Below are 19,395 nucleotides of genomic sequence, written 5' to 3' on the forward strand. Positions count from 1 at the left end.
TTTAAAAAAAGTAAGTAACTTTCTTTACTGGAAAAAATAAGTTTACATATATTGTTTAAATAATAATCACAATTAATTTTAAAATAAATTTGTTAAATGTATGAAGAAATAATTTCCTTAAAACTCTTGAACAACATTAGCATAAATGTGTATGTATATATATATATATATGACGCCCGGTGGCTGAGCTGTAGCGCTTCGCGCTGTCGTGCCACAGGTCCTTGGTCGATCCTCGGGCCAGGCAAGGTTGACTCAGCCTTTCATCCCTTCAGTGGGTCGATAAATGAGTACCAAGCATGCTTGGGAACTAAACACTGGGGGTTTCGCGTTCGGCTGACCACCTAACCGGAACATCTGCTCCTGCACCCCAAAGGTCAAGAAAACTGAGATGGGCACAGTAGGCCTTGGCCCTCTATGGGCTGTCGCGCTGCTGAGTTTATATATATATATATATTAATTTGCATGTGATCTAATTCCTATAAATTAAACGTCTGTAGCTGGAGAGATAATCTTAAAATTTTAGGAAAAGGTCTAAGCAAGGTCAAAAATATTTGATATTGAATATTTTTTCTATTCGTCTAAGTTCTATAAGTATCTATATATTGAGGGAGGGAGGTTAATACTCAGAAAAAAAAAAATTCTAAACAATCAAATTCAAATCTCAGATATTTTTTTTTATTTATTTTTTTTTTTTTTGCTTGAAAATTTTTAGTAGTGCAAAAATATTTTGACCATCACTCCAAGGAAAGAATGAAACTCCAATTTTCGTTTGTTGTTACAAAACTTTTTAATCGTTATTTTGCTCCAAAATTTAAAAAGAAAGAAACTCATTTGTTTATATCCATATACAAAGAAAAACACTATATTCACAGTGGAAAATTAATTTTTTAATGTTTGTAAACATTTACAAGAATTTCCTAACAGGAAAATGTAAAAATATTTACGAAAAAAAAATTTACAAATATTTCGTTCAAAAGGCCTTAACTGTAAGTAATTGCCATTTTTCTTACATTGATATTATAAAAAATAAAAAATGGCACTTTAAAATAATTTTAAATGTCCATATTTTACAAAACATTTTAAAAAAGGTCTCTTACATATAATATTTTTTTTTTTAATTTAAAAATATGTAAAAAAAAAACATAAATGATATTATTCCCTGCTGTATTCCATTTTTTGATAACTTTTATGTATTTTTTATGAATTCAAATATTTTTTAAAGCGACTATAAGTTAAGAGCTAAAATAGTAATATATATACATAGGCAAAATAATGCTTGCATTTTTATAAAAAAATCTTCAAAACATTTTAGCATAATTATTATGTAATTTAAATAGTCATATTTATAAATCATTTTTTTTATTCAGAATGGTTTGCAGTTGCTGTAAGATTTATTCTGATATCTAAGCAAATAGATGCTCACAATTTTAAAAAAAAAAAATTGGCCAATTTTGTTATAAAATTTATGAAACACTAATTAAAACAATTTAACACAGGTGTAGACCTAAGTATAATAACTAATCTGTAAAAAAAATTGTAGTTCTGCACATGTTCAAACAAGTGAACATGTGTAACAAGTTCAAAAGAAGGCAAATTGATAAAAAATAAATACTTTCCTCACTTTTATAAGTTATCAAAATATTTAAAAGAACAATTTTCGATTAACAATTGAGAGTTTTTGTAACTTGTTACATTATCTCCATATAGATGGCGCCATCTTATAACTTAGTTTATGAAGATTTCATACTTAGCCAAAGAATTATAGTCTTAGTATGCCAAGATTTTAAAAATAAATTCCTTCAATTTAGAATTTCAACTTGGTTTTTAACTTTCATTTATCAATTAAAATCTTAAACAACAAAATGGTGGAGCCAATTAACGATGAGTTCTTACCCGTTTAAAACAATTTAGTTTCGTTACATGACATTCCTTGCATATTTCTAATATTGCACTCATTTCTGAGAATATTTTTTTTTAATATAAATTGCATAATTTAAAAAAATTTCTCCAATTTTATCACCTCCCTTACGGAGATGCGGGGTTGTCCAAAACATTGAACTTCCTTATCGAAAAAATTCTAAGCACAATAATATAGTACTTTCTAAATATTTAAGTTATAGCAATTTATATGAAAATTTATGGCACACGGAAAGCTTTTTTAATCACTTTTTAAATTTAGAAAAATATTATTTTAAATAAAGTAGAATATTAAAAGAAATTTGTTCGATATGACTTGAATATTTGGCTTAATAATTTCTTTTAAAAAAATACGAAAGAAATCCCTTTTATACGGTATTACATGCTTACAATGAAATGCTAATGCTTTCTTAACAGTTATGTTATTAATTAAATTTATTTCAATATGCTGCAAAAAGAATTTTCAAAAACTAGGTTCCACCGAGATTTGAACTCGGATCGCTGGATTCAGAGTCCAGAGTGCTAACCATTACACCATGGAACCTATCTTCCCATGCCGGGAATCGAACCCGGGCCGCCTGGGTGAAAGCCAGGAATCCTAACCACTAGACCACATGGGACTTGTAAACTGAGCGAAAATAAATAAAAATAAAGTTTGTCATTACTTTCAGGAAAGTCTTGAGGATTTTAATAATAATTATTCTAATAAAATTTTTGAATTCCATTATACAGAGATAAGGAAATAATGTTTACATTCTTAGATGATGTTGCACTATAAGCATTCATAAAAATAGATTTTTAAAGACAGATACTGTTACTTTTTTTTTTTTTCCAAACAGATAGTGTTTACTTGCTGTATATATTTTGCCTGTTTAAAATAAACTACGCCATCTTTGATTTTTTTTAAAAAATAACTTTTATTTACGTTAAAATTTACAGAAATCAGTCGAATTGTTTATAACTTTATTAATAGGGTAACATTTAATATACATTTATTTACAGCTTCACAAACTTTCGTATAATATAAACCTATGATAATATATTGACATTAATAAACATCACTTAAGCGCAACTCATATATTTTTCGATTCTATGACGGATGACTGACTGTTCGTTATTGTTTTTATTTCTTTTTTGATAAAACAGTGAATGCCTAAATCGATTATTGAAAGCAATTGTGGTGTTAACTATTCTATGTTTATCGGGGGGGGGGGGTAAATAATTAATTGTTTTATTGGCGGGAAAGCTCAAAGGAAGAGTTCACTTTTTCATAGATGGTCAAAAGCTGAAGCATGCGAAATATGAACACCTTTCATTTCGCAATTTACCGTTCTGCTTGACTCTCACATTGCAGTCACCAACCCATGATTGAAGATCTATTCCAGCGACGTGACGTAACTAACTGGGACAGGGTTTAATTTCGTCGCTACCTGAAAATTTAAAATGAAACTTCCGGAAAGAGCAATTTTTTTATTCGATAAAGTTAATTATTTTCTAAACAATTTTATATGAATAATAAAATTACATTATTTCTTTTGTATGAATAATAAAGTATAATGAACAGTGCGCTAAATAAAAAATGGACCCCCCTGAATAACTTTTGATCTAATGATCGTATCTTCTCGCTCAAGAACTCAATCTTAATGGTTCGAGAGGGTGACCTCAAATAGGCTAATTAATTAGTGCAGACGATATTTTAAGCTATGAAATCAGACGCATAAAACTACTTTCTCTGAATCGATCGATTCGGATTTCTGACTTCCAAAATATAGGGTAAGACGGAATCTGGGAAGTATGATCCTAATAGTTTACTCAGGAAAGCGGTCAAAGTTTGAATACCTTAATGTTAGTTTCACTTTTTGCGTATTTCGCCAGATCTCAAGGCTTTTTTAAGTGAATTGAAAAATGTTTGCACACAATTATAAGATTTATTTATCCCAAGATAATTCCTTGCAAAAAATAAAGTTTAGTAAATATTTATCATTTTTTATTATTTTATTTAATATTAGTCGAAAAAGTTTGAACTGTAAGGTATACAACTTTTAACATCATTTTTAAGAATATAATTTTACATGGCAAAATACAAAATTTGAGTGAAGTCGATAGAATCGTTCCTGAGGTACTTAAAAAATGACATCGGTAAAAAAAAAAGTATTTTAAAATTTTTATTTCTCATAAACTATTCGATTGATTTCACACAAATTTTGTATTTCGCCATGTAAAATGTGCTTCAAAATTATTTTAAAAAATTGTATTTCTAACAAATCAGAATTTTTGCTAAAAATTATAAATATTTATAAAAGTTTATTTATTTATTTATATATATTTTTTTTTCTTGCATTGAATTATCTTTTAACAAACGAATTTCATAATTCTGTGCAAAAATCATTTAAATTCACTTAAAAAGTTCTCGAAATATAGTGAAATACGCAAAAAGTAAAATTAACATTAAGGAGTCCAAACTTTGGATCGCTCTCCTGACCGAACTATTGGGAGTAAATTTCCCAGCTTACGGCTACCCTTTATATTTTGGGAGTCAAAAATTCGAATACATCGTATAAAAGGTAAAACTAATTCAGAGAAAGAACGTGATTGATACTTATTTCATAACTTAAAATATCGTCTGCATTAATTAATTAATATATTAGAAGTCACCCCTTCGAACCATTGAGTCGTAGAACGCGAAGATCCGATCAAAATTAATTCAGGGTAGTCCGTTTTTTATTTTACGCACTGCACAACAGATTTTAACAATATGAACACGAAATACTCTTTCCAATTAATAATTAATCAATGCCCGATAATATAAAATTAATACAATTTAATGAAAACAAGATCAAAATATTAAAATAATGATTTATTACATATAGATTAAAATTCATTTTTTATTAAATAGAATTGTAAAGTACCAGAAGTCTCAAAAAATATAAAATCATAGCACTTCTAATTAAAATTCGATCATTCGTTCAAAAAAATTCTTTATACGTGTGTCGTCTTTTAAAATGGGGCCTTAACTTTGTGTTCGAGTTGTTACTGTGTTTGAAAATAAAAGTTTCTTAAAATAAAATAAAATAAAAAATTTCTTCCCTAAGAAAGTGCATCCAAAGTTCTAATATTACTAGGAGCAGCTAGGAACAAATTTGTCAAATTAGTATCGCGGAACATGTACTTTTATAAAAAATAAAAAAAATAATAAAAATAGTTTACAGGTGTTATAAGTATATTCAAGGATTCTATAAGCTGTTTAACTGGAATATTCTGTACATAAAAAAAGCGTTATTTCACATAATTTATGTATTTATTATCGTTATCATATTATCTTTATTTTAATTTTGTCATCGATTTTAGTAATCATTTCATAAAAATATTGAAAAATAAGAAAGAAAAAAAAGGCATGAAAAAATTACAATTTTGTAACTAAATATTCAAATTATTGAAAAATTTTCTTTTCTTCGAAATTTGATTTGAAATGTATATGTTTTTTGTGGTGAGCTTTCTTATGGTAGCTTTTATAATAATAATTCGATTATAATTAAATTTCTGAAACCAATTTTTAACAAATTTAATATTTAAACATATTGCAGCATATTGAAAACTAAAAATTTTCAAACCCCACTATTAGAAGTATAAATATTACTAAGTCCCTGATTTTGATGACATTTGCATTTTTGGAAATTTTTTGTCCTTTAGAGCATTTTTTTTAGATTAGAGGGGCATTTTTTTTTAAATTTTGGGGCGTATTTTGCATTTTAAAGCCGTTTTTAAGTTTTTTGTTAATTTTTTCCAATTTTTATTATTTTTTGGGGCATTTTTATTACATGAAGAACAAGATTTGTCTTATAATTTGTCTTGATTCAGAAGATGCTGCATCAATTAAGATAGGGCAAAACGTGTAGGCCTCTGATAAAATCGAAGGAAACTTATCGTTTATCAAGTCTAACTTTTCTATTGTGTCCTCGACAATTACAAGCTTGGAGAAACAAGAATTGGAACTTTGCGATGCAATAAATTCTATTGACGTAGTGGGTCAACTGTTGCAAAAAGCAAGTGGAAAGATAAGACAAAGTGTAGCAGCTAAATTGAACAAAGTTTTGGAGAAGAACACTGACTTCCAAACAATGAAGAAAATCTCTAGGATATTAACAGGTGTAGCAACATCTTTTCAAATTGAAGAAGAATTGTTAGTAAGTGAGACCGTCTTTTTCAAGTACGCACCAATAACATCAGTAGACGTTGAAAGAAGCTTCTCCAGGTATAAAAATTTACTTTCAGACAAGAGACGCTCGTTTACATTTCAAAATATCAAAAATCATTTAATAATCCAATGTAATTCTGATATTCAGTAATATGAGATGGAAATTGTTATATTCATTAAAGTTTCTACACAAAATGAAAATGTTTTGGAGTCAATACATTCTCCTTTTTTTTGTTATTTTAGGATATAAAACATATTTTTCAAACTTTAATGAGCGTAGAACTTTGATGTCCTAAAAATTCTTATAAAGTGCTCTTATGATGATCTTAAATAAAAAAGTAATGCAATTTTCGAAAACATGATTTACATTAGATTTTTTTCATAAAAAAAATAAGAAATCTTAAGGGTTAAGATTTTGCCGTCCTAAAAATTCTCAAAAAAAAAGTGCTTGTATGATGATTTTAAATAAAAAAAGTAATGCAATTTTCGAAAACATGCTTTACATTAGATTTTTTTCATAAAAAAAAAAAAGAAATCTTAACTGGTATTTAAGAATTTAGTAAGTAAAATAAGATAATATAATAATTATAATAATTAATATAAGTATATGCAATTTGTGTATAAAATTAAATGTAAAATAAGATAATATAATAATATAAGTATGCAATTTGTGTATAAAATTAAATGTACGTAAATACCTGATGGAGATAAATAAGAATTTATTATTTTAATTTACAATCTTCAAAAATACCAGAATTGTATTATATTTTCAACTGTTTCTTGATATTTGTCCAAAAAAAAATTCATACATAGCAAAAAATTCTGTTCAACATCAACATTTGTTTCGGAGGATAATTAAAATAACAAGACTCAATCCAAAGTTTTCACTTATTTACAAAAAAAAATCACAAAAATGCTTTAAAAATATTATTTGAAACTTATAAAACAATATCAAATATAATTACGAATAATGCCGCATAAAAGAAAAAACAACAAAAGATATATTATTCATCACCGTCCCGGCTCTGAATTACAAAAAAAACTGCCCCGGGTGAGGATCGAACTCACGACCTTCAGATAACTCAGTATGAGTTGATTATGAGACTGACGCGCTGCCTACTGCGCTACCGAGGCTGGTTACATGAACAAATAGGTTTTATGATATAGGCATTATAATACTTTATCTTAATATATTATAATTTTATACTAAATAAAACCATAAGTCACTGCAACAATAAATATAAAACACACCTAAATATGTATAGAACAGAAAACAATTTTTATCAGCAACTAATTTAAAGCTGACCAGCGTCCTCTTATAACAAAGAAACTGATAGTAAAATTTCCATACAGATCTTAAAAAATTTACTGCTTTACCTTTTTAATTTAATAATCTAAGAACATAAAGCTTTCGCAAAGATTCTTTAAGAGAAATAATCTTTTTCAAATAATAATTAAGATAACGAAGTAATTCTTCAGATCTTCATTTAGAAATATTGCTACCAGTTTTTATAGTTTTACAAGAACATTGTTCTGCTTAACCTAGGCCTACATCTATTATCTTTGTATGCCAAGAGCTTGAAATGTGTACCATTTTGGGGATGACAGTATTGCTTATTTTTTTCAAATTTATTACTTTTAAACTTTATGCTTATCACCTACTACTAATGAAAAATAAATATTCTCATGAAGTGTGATGAAGGAAGAAATGTTGTATTTTAAAAACAAAATACAAATAAAACAAATAATCTGTAGCTTAATTTTGGAATCGTTTGATTTTGGAATGCAAAGATTTTAGAGCAAATTGCAACTAAGTTCAGTAGTGCCATCTCGTGGTAGTAATACGAACTGTACTCAAAGTAATAAAATTATCTTCAACTTCAAGTTCTCAACAATCTTATTACAGTTATGTGCTGCTCTCTTACAGTAAATTTATTAACTTCGAACAATTGTAGAAGTAACAATAAGTTTGCTACAGATCGGAATATACTGCATTAACAAAAATTCTTTTATATTACGCCATAAGTAATCTAAGTAATACATAAAATATTTTCATGAAAAATTTGTTGCTGCAATCTCACTAAATATTTAATGAGTTATTGAACTAAATTAATAATTCCTTTTACTTAAAAAAATTCCTTTAATTTCTTTTGGTTCTCATGCCAAGCTCAATAAGTGGTGCATTTGCATTTCATTTCAAAATAAATCTGATTTGAAATAATATATGATATGATATAGTACAACTGAAAAACAAACACGAATTATGAATATTTTACATTAATTTTCTCTACTTAATGAAAATTTTCTAACTTTAATATTTAAACGAACCATTTTTAAAATGCGAGCATTTATTAAAGTTTAAATGTGTAAATTTAACTACTACGTACAGTTTTTTTAAATCTCAATTTTTTCATTTATATGTTTCCATTCCGAATAATTTTTCTTTTTGCTTTAGGTAGTGTTATAGGTTATAGGTAGAAATATAAAGAGAAGTAGAATTATGTTGCTTAATAAATAATAAGTTTAGCCATAGTTTTATCTGGGTTTTAGAGCAGACAAATAACTTAAACATTTTAGAAGTTATTGAACTTTTTTAAAAATAGCCGATTTGGCGACATTTTGCCACGTAAATGAAAATTATTAAGATCACTGCCTTATTCTCAGTTTTTGCAAATTTTTTTGAGTTTAGGTAATGCAGCACTGGAGTAAGTTTTTAAATATTAAAAAATTAGACCACAAATGCTTTTCATTTTCACGAAACTGTGGCTTTTCTCCATATTTACGTTTTAAGCCATTTTCAAAATAAGCGTAGACAGCGCTAGCTTTATATAGGCTAAACTTGACCTTGAGTAACAGTTGTGTTGCGGTACGCATAAGCAAACTGTAAAATAATACATTCCCAGGTGGATAGGAGTTTCGAATTTATCAAACATTGAATTCCACATATTCTGTGATGCTTCAGAGCGAGCATATGGTGCTTCAATTTACATGCGCTCAACAACAGGCAATAATATTACAGTTAGATTAGTGTGCAGCCGTAATCGCCTGTCTCCTGTTAAGAAAATTACTCTTCCACGTCTTGAACTGTTATCAGCTTTAACAGGAGCACGATTATTTCACTACGTTTGTAAAGAAACTAATATCCAGTCTTCATCAGCAACGTTTTGGAGTGATTCAACAGTAACATTGAATTGGATAAAAGGCGATCCCAATCGGTGGAAAACTTTCGTATGTAATCGTGTTACGGAAATACATCAATATTCTTCTCCATCTCAATGGCGTTACTGTCCAGGTCCTCAAAATCCAGCTGATCATCTTTCTCGTGGGACAAATCCATCAGAACTTACAAATTTGAAAAACTGGTTTAATGGTCCGGAATGGTTACTTCAATCTCATAAAACATGGCCATCGAAAACATTATCCGTAAAAGAGAACGACTCTATAAATAAAGAAGCTAGAAAATTACCAGTAAAGGAAATTTTATGTTCTGTTACTACTGAACCTCTTATAGATATTTCACGATACAGTTCATATTTAAAACTCTTAAGAATAACAGCTTGGATCTATCGCTTTATATGCAATTGTAAATATCGACAACATTCTACTTCAGAATTAACAGCTGATGAGATGAATAAAGCAAGAAACTATTGGATTTCAGCTGTACAAAAACAATGTTTTTTTGCAGAATACAATGCCCTGAAGAATAATCAATCCTTATCTAAATCATCAACAATTTCTCGTTTTCACCCTTTCCTTAAGGACAATATTTTACGACTTGGTGGTAGACTACACTTCGCACAAATATCGTTTAAACAACGACATCCATTATTACTAGAAGGATCTCATCATTTTGTGCACTTGTTGATTAGACATACTCATATTCGTCTTCATCACATGGGAGTTCGTGTAGTTCTGTCAGAATTACGTTCTCAATTTTGGATACTTCGAGGTCGTCAAGCCATAAAGCGGGTAATTAACACATGCTTACCGTACAAACTATCCCATGCTATATGCTCAAATGAAATAGAAGCACCCCTTCCATTAGATAGACTTACTCCGTGTGTACCCTTTGATACGACTGGAATAGATTTTGCAGGTCCAGTTTATGTTAAAACATTCAAACCTACAAAAACAGTCTACATCGCATTATTTACATGTTCAACTACTAGAGCCTTGCACATTGAGCTTGTTTCCGACCTTTCTACAGACAAGTTTCTTTTGGCCCTACAAAGATTTGTTAGTAGAAGAGGGCTTCCACACATCATATATACTGACAATGCCACCACCTTCCATGCTGCAAACAAGGAACTAATTTTTCTATGGAATGCATTGACTTCAGCGGAAGTGCAGCAATTCTATGCTCATAATGGCATAAAGTGGAAGTTTATTGCACCACGAGCAGCTTGGTGGGGAGGATGGTGGGAACGACTAATAGGTCTAACTAAACGGTGCCTTCGAAAGTCACTTGGTCGCTCATTACTAGATGAGGAAACCTTAGCTACAGTATTGGTGGGAATAGAAGCCTCGCTCAACAGTAGACCTTTGATTTACGAGCATGGTGAGAATGATACAGAAGAAGCTTTGACACCATCTCATTTCTTAACTGGTCGAAAGCTTACTACTGTTCCATCAGGACCTGAGCTTAAAGGTGATAAACTCACTAATATTTACAGAAAACAACAAGATGTACTTGATATGTTTTGGAAAAGGTGGACTAAAGAGTATTTGCTGGAACTGCGTTCACATCATCAAGTAAAAAATGTTCGGCAATCACCACGAGTACGAGTAGGAGATTTGGTTCTACTGCAAGAGGATGTACGACCAAGACACGTCTGGAAAAAAAGCTCTCGTGGTTGAATTAATTAACGGTCGGGACGGAAAAATTCGTACTTGTATTCTTCGTGTCGAAGGAAAACATATTACCCGTCCAATCCAACTGGTCATACCTTTGGAGGTTGACCAGGGTGGGGAGGATGTTGCGGTACGCATAAGCAAACTGTAAAATAATTGAATTATTCTTATATGTTTATTTGTTTCATATGTTTGTAATATACGTTTTTGGAATATTGTACGCCACGTCATCTAAAATTAAATATATGGTTTTCATTGATATTTCTTATTCTTATTAGTTGATAATCTTTAATAAGTTGTAAACTCACAGCAGTTATAAAAATAGCATATTATTCGCAAAAAAGGCATCATTCCATATTACGATAGAGCGTTAATATAATAATTTACTATAGTCATGGGCGGATCGTGAATTTGTGGGGCCCTGGGCTGAAGCTACTTTGGGGCCCTAATAGCCATTTTGTCAAAAAAACTGTTTTCTATAGTGATGTAGATAAGTATATAGAAAAAAATAGGACAATAAAATAATTTTATTAATTTTTTTTATTTATTTATTTTTATTTGTCTATACAACAGCAACTGTACAACATTATTACAAAAGAAATTGACAGGTTAGGTGTAGTTATGTTATATAAATTATAAAGCAACCTTTCTGCATTTTTGTGCTGCAAATTCCTTTATTTGTTCATCACATTATAAGTCCTTCGTTAAATCACAAATTATGGAAAGAACTGATAAATGATTTAGTCGATGGTTCAACATTGTTGTCTTATATTTGTTTTCTATATATGACATCCTGAAGAAAGAGCGCTCAGGAAACATCATAGAATGATAGTGTAGAAAACATCAACAAATTTATCTTCATAAATTAGCATAAAAATTTCACTGCAAGAGGTGTAAGACTCTGGCTTAGACTGAAGTAAATAAGATTTTAACTTAATGCACTCATTCACTAAATGCTCGTCTACGTCATCTGGATAATAATCAACAATATTACGTACACTTTCCAGATCTATGTTTTCCATATTTTTGTCTTGCAATTCCATTAAAAACTTGAATTTCTTGCTATACATCTCATAGACTTGGCTCCTTTTATTTAAATCCATAATCAACTAATCCAACGCAAGGTTTAGCGTGCCTCTTTTAAATTTTTCTGCGCCGTATACTGGGAATTTATCTGTAGACTTATCTGAAAATTTTGGAGTAATGCGTCTCTTGTTTATGTCATTGTAGTCTATTCCCACACTAGTACTTAATTTTTTAGCTTTCTCTTCATATTCCTTTAGCTTCTGATCTGATTGGTGCCTTATGCTGTTCACGAAGTCTTTTAATGACACAATTAACTTGTTGCCTTCACGTGTCAACCACACTAACATTGATTTCTTATGTTCATTAGAATTTTCATGATTTTCTAAACAAGTTCCTACGTGTTTCCAATCAGAAAATCCGGTTTTGTATTGAGAAGGGATTTTAGAAAAAAGTTTGCAAGTCAAGCAAAAAATAGTACCAACCCTGGTTGAATAACATAACCAAGATCTTTCCAGTGACTGACCATTTTTCATTTTCTTAATGAAATACCTATTTGAAAATATTCTGTTTTGTTCTTTGTATTTCTTTATTGAAGCTGAATATATATTTTTTGGATATTTATTTTGAAAGTCAGTCATTTCATGTGAGAGTATGTCATTAATAAAATCATTATTCAGCAATTCTGGCCACAAGCCCACGTCAACATATTTATAAAACTCAAACTTAATATTCTCTAAATTTCTTTCCGCCTCGGTATTACCGTCCTTTTGCTGAACACCAATATAGTTTTCAGTGGGATGAGAGGGTTGCTGGTAGTCAAAACAGTTATTAGTAAACTAAACAAGTTTGTCACTTTGACGACGAGAACAGAAGTGCGGGAAAAAAAATTACGTCGGGCGTTAAGCGGCGCTGCGGGAAGTCCCCCGTAATAGACGCGAAAAAATACACTGACCAAAAACAAGCGACCGGTAATTCCCCGTTCCGTTCGATAGACGCGCACATGCATGGGTTGATTGATCTCAGGGTTACCAACCTTATAATAGTTTTTTTTTTTTTTTTTTTTTTTTTAAATATTAGATATTTTTTTAAATTCAAAATATCATCGATTGTTTTCAGTGGGGACTGGGGCCCTTTGTATCCACGGGGCCCTGGGCTGCAGCCCAAAAAGCCCTTAAGTAGATCCGCCCCTGACTATAGTGGTCATAAGAAGCATGTTACCAGAGGCAATGGCGAAGTTTTAATCCTTGTTTGGAGGGGTTGATAATAGACAAATACAAAAAGGACAAAAAGAGAAAAGAAGATAAAAAGAAAAGAAAATTAAGAAAAACAACACGTGGTAACTAATAAATCAAACGCACTTCAGTACTGCAGTAAGAACGCACTATGGATGGGTGATCGTGTAAAGCTAAGGGTGGTGGCGCTAGTGGTAAAATTGCTCTTTCAGGACTTCCGGGTTACTGCTTCCGATATATTATTACGCCGCAGATTGAAAAAACGCGCCATCATATTATTGCATCATATCTTCTGCAGTATTTTACATGTACCGAGTTCTTTCTTTCAGCCTTTAAACTTCAGCATTTTCATATTAATATTATTATCATTAGAATATTTTCTAATTAGGCTATCTTAAAAAGATATTTTTAGGGACATATTATTCAAATGTAGCCAAATAAGGGATAAAATACAAAACATGGCAAACCTTAAGAATTATTCACAATGAGATATTAACTTTCCAAAATTTTTTTTGGCCTTACGACCTCTGAGAATCAATACATTTCTGAAAGCTCTTATGAATGGTACAATTATATTTAGATTTGAACCCAAATTACAATAACAAAATTGCATAGAATATTAGGCTTGTTCACACATCGCCTCGTAGTCATAACATAAGCGGAGGGATACACCGGAAATTTTCTAAATTTCTTCCGGTTTAAGGACGCTTGTTATTGTTTACATTAGACCACCCATCCATAAAGAACAAAATCCCTCTATTTACGCTTTTACCTAACTTTGCGCTTCTGTTTTCTAATTTTGTAATCTGGCAATATTAGTACTAAAATATTTTAAATCATTCTTGAAAAATTTCCCGCTCATGTAAGGTTATTTGAGATCGCTACTCGCTTTATATATTTCGTTTTATGTTTCATTCTGTTTTTTCTTTATATTTTATTTTCTGTTTTTACGTGATATTTTTACTTAAAGTGTTCTATTTTATTTGTTGTAATTTTTTTTTCAGTGCTCCTTCGATTATTGTATTGATATATTTTGCTTTGACTATATTGATACTATATAAGAAAGCACTCCTTTTTGCGGATATAATCGTGTGAGCTGATGAAAAGATTATATATTTTTACTTTCCGGATTTTTATTATTTCACAGTGTATGATGTTAAAGTGGCTTTTAATACACTCGGATATTTTTGATCACGTTTATTGTTTTTAATTAAGCGTAACTTTAAAAACCAATTTATTAAAAACTATTTTAACTGCGTGCTAACTACGTTAACAGAGACACCCTTCAATTTTTAGTTTTGCTCCATTTTTAAGTAAATTGGATAAAAATTTGAGTAAATTGTGGCACTCGTTATTCGTTATTAGCAATTAATATTTAAAAGATAATTTTTTTCTTGAAATTTTTTTTCATGAATTTGAATTACGCTTTTGAGTGCCCCCGAGTAGCCCAACTACGAAGGGAAAAAAAGCAGTTTTTAATGATTTTCGGCAATTGCTTTTAATGTTAGTTACTGAAGAAACAGGGTTCAAACGAAACTAATTTTTCGAGCTTGATTGATACGAGTTCATGCGTGTACTTCGCAGAGTGTTAACGTACACCATAAGAATGCCCTCCTTCATAAGAATTACGTATTTAGAGTTACGTATAACCAATATTTAAACTAGCCATTACGAATAAAGCTAATTCATGACTTTGGTCACACCTTCGAATGCGAATGTATAGTGCCCTCCCCCCAAAAAACTCGAACCACTCAGAATAATTTTGATCTAATGATCGGATCTTCACATTCCAAGACTCAATCTTAATGGCTCAAGGGGCGGCCTAAAATATGCTAATAAGAGCAAATGATATTTTATAAGCGTACTTTCTCTGAATAAACATACCCTTTTTTTTCCCTAAACATACCGGATTTCCGACCCCCAAAATATAGGGGATTGACGCTAGCTGGGAAACATGGTTCTGATAGTTTGGGCATTCCAAATCTTGGAAGACTTAATGTTAATTTTGCGCTACATCAATAACTTTTTAAACGAATTTTTAAAAAAAATTCACACAATTCTAAATTTCCTTTATTCAAAGATAATTCCAGCAAAAAATTACTCTTAGCAAATGTTTATTATTTTATCTAATAATGGTTGAAAAAATTTTGAATTGTAAAACATACAATTTTTTGCATCATTTTAAAGAATATAATTTTGCATGGCAAAATTTGATCAAAATCGGTTGAATAGTTCATGAGAAATTGAATTTCAAAAAAGTGACATATTTAAAATTTGAATCAGTTCGCTACACTGCATGTTTCCAGGTTTGCTAATTTCGAAGACATAGCTAAATCCCATAAGTAAACAATAAGTGAGAAACTAATTAGAATATTCTTACACACTAGTTTTATAAAATTTATTTTGGAGTCAAAAACTTTAGGGAAAATTATAAAAAATAAATTGCGCATTCTGATGTTTAAAATTTGATATTGTTCTTAAGACTTAAATAATCGTAAATCGAAATATACCTAAAAATACAGCTTTTTAAAAATACCCATTAAATTATTAATAAGGAGCAGGCTAATATTGATTAAATCAAATTAAAATGAAACGAAATAACAGTGAAAATTAAAATTTTCCGGACCCCACAAATACCAGAATTTATCTAAATTGCTAATGAACTATAAGTATTATTTCGCATCATAAACGGGAAGATAATTTTGAGTCACCCAATAAATTATAAATCTGGAAGACGCACAATATTTTGGGTAAGTTACAATTATTATATAATATTACCAATAAACGTTGGACGCAATAGTAAAAACTGCTTTTAATTACAATAAATAATTACATTACATTACATATTGCACTAATATTAAATAAATGTTTTTTTAAAGGCCTCTATGTTCTCTTTTTATGCCACTTCAGAATGTTTTTAAATGATGAAATTTTTTGAGACACAGTAAAGAATATATGCACTAATTACTAATTATATTGTTTTGGGGGCTTCACTGATAGCAATAGTAAGTTTTAAATAATTGTTGATCACTCTTATATCCGATTTATTGGTTTTTTACAATTATCAGATTTATTGGATTTTAAAATGCAAAACTAATAAATGTGGAAAGGGTTAATAATAATGCTTTCCTTGTAATGCTTCCTTTCGTATTAATTTTTTTTCTTTTTAAGATCGAAGAACAATTTTGATTTTCTAACACACGTGTAAATTTATCATTCGATTTCAGAAGGTGATTTGAAATAAAAAGATTTAGTGCAGATTAAAGTCGCTTTTAGAACAATAGAAGAACATTAATATTTTTTTAATACCTTATTTTTTTGCTATATTGCACAAACGTGCAACTGAAAAAAATTCTCTTATAAAATAAAGAAGTAAAATAAAAATGTAAATAGATATTGTTATATTTGAAGGGCATGTAAAAATTACAAGGTTAAAATATTAATAGAACCGATAAACTGTGTAATTTACAATCAATTGGAAAACAGCAGACGATTATAAAGAGGAAGGCTGAAAATTTCTCAACTCCACAATCCTTTCGTTCTATTTACGGATAAGGTATTCCCCACGTGGAGATTTGTGAGTGAGGACATTTTCAGTGGGGTGGAAACATAACAAGGGAAGACGTGTGGGGGAGGACGGCACGTGGTGAAGGAGGCCAAGGTCACATCCGATCGATAGTTGAGCTCGTGCAGCTGTGTATACAGCTGCTGTAAGTACTCAAAATCTATTATAAATTAGTAATGAACGACGTATGATATTTTACTTAGATCTGTTCTGTTTACATGTTGGATTGTTTCTGTAATTAAAGTATGATATCAAAAATGTCTGGTTAAGCCCCTTGTAATTCTTTGCATTTCTCTTATAGGAGTATTTTTTTTTTTAATTTATTGAATGAATATTCGAAAGCAACGAATAGAAAAGTTGATTTGATACATTGTACAATTAGTTTAATTACCCAAGTGTCCAATAATTATGGAAACGGTTAAATGTCTCAAGAAACATGATTCGCGTTCGGGTTAATATTCTAAAACTATGCGTGCTTCAGAGATATCAAATTGAATATATTTTTTTTATTTCCTATGAGCTGCACAATCAGTTTTCCCGATGAGCAGACCTAGTGCGTTCTCCAGAAGTGGTATCCACTCTTTCAGGACCACCACAATGGGTGAGATATCGTTGGCCATGTTTTTTTGGGCGTCTAGTTTCTGCCTCACTAGATGGCAGCACCGAGACTCTATTTGGATGCTACAGGGCACTAGGAATTTATAATCCAAATTGAATATTGAATCGCTAAAACATCAACTTCTGGGTTCTTTCCTGGAACAATCCAATTTGACCTAATAAGGTTTGTATTTTAGTATACAGATGGCACTGTAATCGACAAAATTGAAAATGGGGTACTTAAAACGGAATTATCTTGAGGAATATACATCAGATCAAAAATAAATAAACACGAATATGCTTGATATTTTTAAGCTAGGGGCCGTCCATAAAGGCGTTACTATTTCCCCGAACGCTATTGATAACGCTTTTTGAGTTTCACAACGCTTAAATTCTACAAATCGTAAGGGTGCAAAATGAAGGTTAACGTAAGGCAAACGCTATATACTAAAGTCTCCAATGTTAAATTTTTTTAAAATTAATTTTGACACCCTCCTCCTTTTTGTCTCATTTCACCATACCCTTACCCTATCTTGACACGTCACACTATATAACATAAACATATACTAGCAGTTTAGAAACAAAACACATGTTATTTAAAATTTTATTTTTAAACTTTAATTATGTGTTTTAATGACATTTGTGATCAGAACGGTAATAATAATTGAATGCGAACGTATTTTGATGGGGGGGGGGGAATATAAAAAAAGATTAAAATATTTAATCAAACAGTTTTTTTAAAAAAAGTTGTGATGTCACACTTTCTGGCTACCCGTCCGCCCCTCTCCTTTTCGTGAACTGTCACAATTTCTCAAACCTCTTGTCTCCTCTTCAAATATGACATCATTTGTGAACGGCAGTTAAATAAACTACAATTACGTTTTTCTTTCTACGTTACTCCATGCCCTACAAAATTTGAAAATAAATTTATAAGAAACAGGGATTTTAGAAAGGTAACTTTGATATTAAGAATGAAAATTAGAATACTAATTCAGATCAGTTCGTTGTTATTAGACTGAATCCTAGGCTGAACATTCCAGCTCTGCCCCTTGGGGAAGGGGATTCAAAATCTTCACTAGAAGCCCCTACTTTTTATTACAGAATTTAATTAAATAAACGAAATTACATTGGAATTATGAGCTTTAGTTTTAAATATCTATTTGATATTTTTAATCCAACTATATCCATTAATCTATCCACTCTCAATAGTTAAAAATGACGTAGAAACATTTCTTTTCTACGAACTTGTCCCCCACCTAATAAGATGGGAGTGAGGTTGGGTTTGGTATTATTAAATAGGTATACCACTTTTAAAAATGACCTAGAAACTTAAGCAGTTTAAACATGAGCTTTGCCAGATTCCGATTTTTGAGGGGTCGAAATTATAAAACATAGCCACAATAATAGCTTCCTGAATTTCGCGCGTAGGAAGAAAAAAAATTCTTACTTCTGCAAATATTTGCAAAGAAAGATTGTTAGCTTTTATCTTTTTCCCGTTTTTAACTTTGATGAATTTAAATCGATGCGGATTCAATTTTTAATTACCGTCGTTGAACAGCCGACCCATTTTTTGGATTTACGACTACTAATGTTCAACTCCGTAACCTTGTAATTTTTAACACAATCCAGAAGACGAGGGAACTCCTGGATCAAGTAGTGGAAGAAATTCGCCTTTGTGGAGGACTTTTTGATGGAACTAACACGCATTTGCGTTAAAAGGAAGAGCGCGAGAACCTCCCACGGTTAGCCTAACGGCAAGGGGACTCTAACCCATGATCCGTCTACCACTGAGGATATTTCACATCAGCACTGTGGTCGGTGCAAGCCGGATGAGGAATTCATATCGACCAGCCATCGCCGGGATCGAACCCCGGTTCAGCTCATTGGAAGGCAAACGCTTATCCCCTAAGACAGTGTTTCCCAAACTTATGAATTTTGTGTACCCTTTCTAAACTCTTCGTAACGTTGTGTACCCTTAATTAAAAAATGAATGTATTTTTTACTATAAAAAG

At 30.6% G+C, this 19,395-nt stretch overlaps 1 protein-coding gene and 3 non-coding genes across 4 annotated transcripts; 1 reads left to right on the plus strand and 3 right to left on the minus strand.

Annotated features, from left to right (window-relative positions):
* Positions 1 to 2,389: 2,389 nt before the first annotated feature.
* TRNAQ-CUG (transfer RNA glutamine (anticodon CUG)) lies at positions 2,390 to 2,461 on the minus strand. Its single transcript has one exon. It is a non-coding gene; the product is annotated as a tRNA-Gln (tRNA).
* Positions 2,462 to 2,465: 4 nt separating this feature from the next.
* TRNAE-UUC (transfer RNA glutamic acid (anticodon UUC)) lies at positions 2,466 to 2,537 on the minus strand. Its single transcript has one exon. It is a non-coding gene; the product is annotated as a tRNA-Glu (tRNA).
* A 4,618-nt stretch (positions 2,538 to 7,155) lies between these two features.
* On the minus strand, positions 7,156 to 7,246 carry TRNAM-CAU (transfer RNA methionine (anticodon CAU)). The gene is given in 2 exon segments: positions 7,156 to 7,191; positions 7,210 to 7,246. It is a non-coding gene; the product is annotated as a tRNA-Met (tRNA).
* Positions 7,247 to 9,100: 1,854 nt separating this feature from the next.
* On the plus strand, positions 9,101 to 10,969 carry LOC147811066 (uncharacterized). The gene has a single exon (XM_087162213.1). It carries the CDS (start codon positions 9,101 to 9,103, stop codon positions 10,967 to 10,969), a length of 1,869 nt encoding a protein of 622 aa, XP_087018339.1.
* Positions 10,970 to 19,395: the final 8,426 nt, after the last annotated feature.

This window comes from Parasteatoda tepidariorum, chromosome 4 (assembly GCF_982258835.1).
Source record: "Parasteatoda tepidariorum strain Cologne lab strain chromosome 4, Ptep-v5.0, whole genome shotgun sequence".
In the NCBI taxonomy this organism is placed as follows: domain Eukaryota; kingdom Metazoa; phylum Arthropoda; class Arachnida; order Araneae; family Theridiidae; genus Parasteatoda; species Parasteatoda tepidariorum.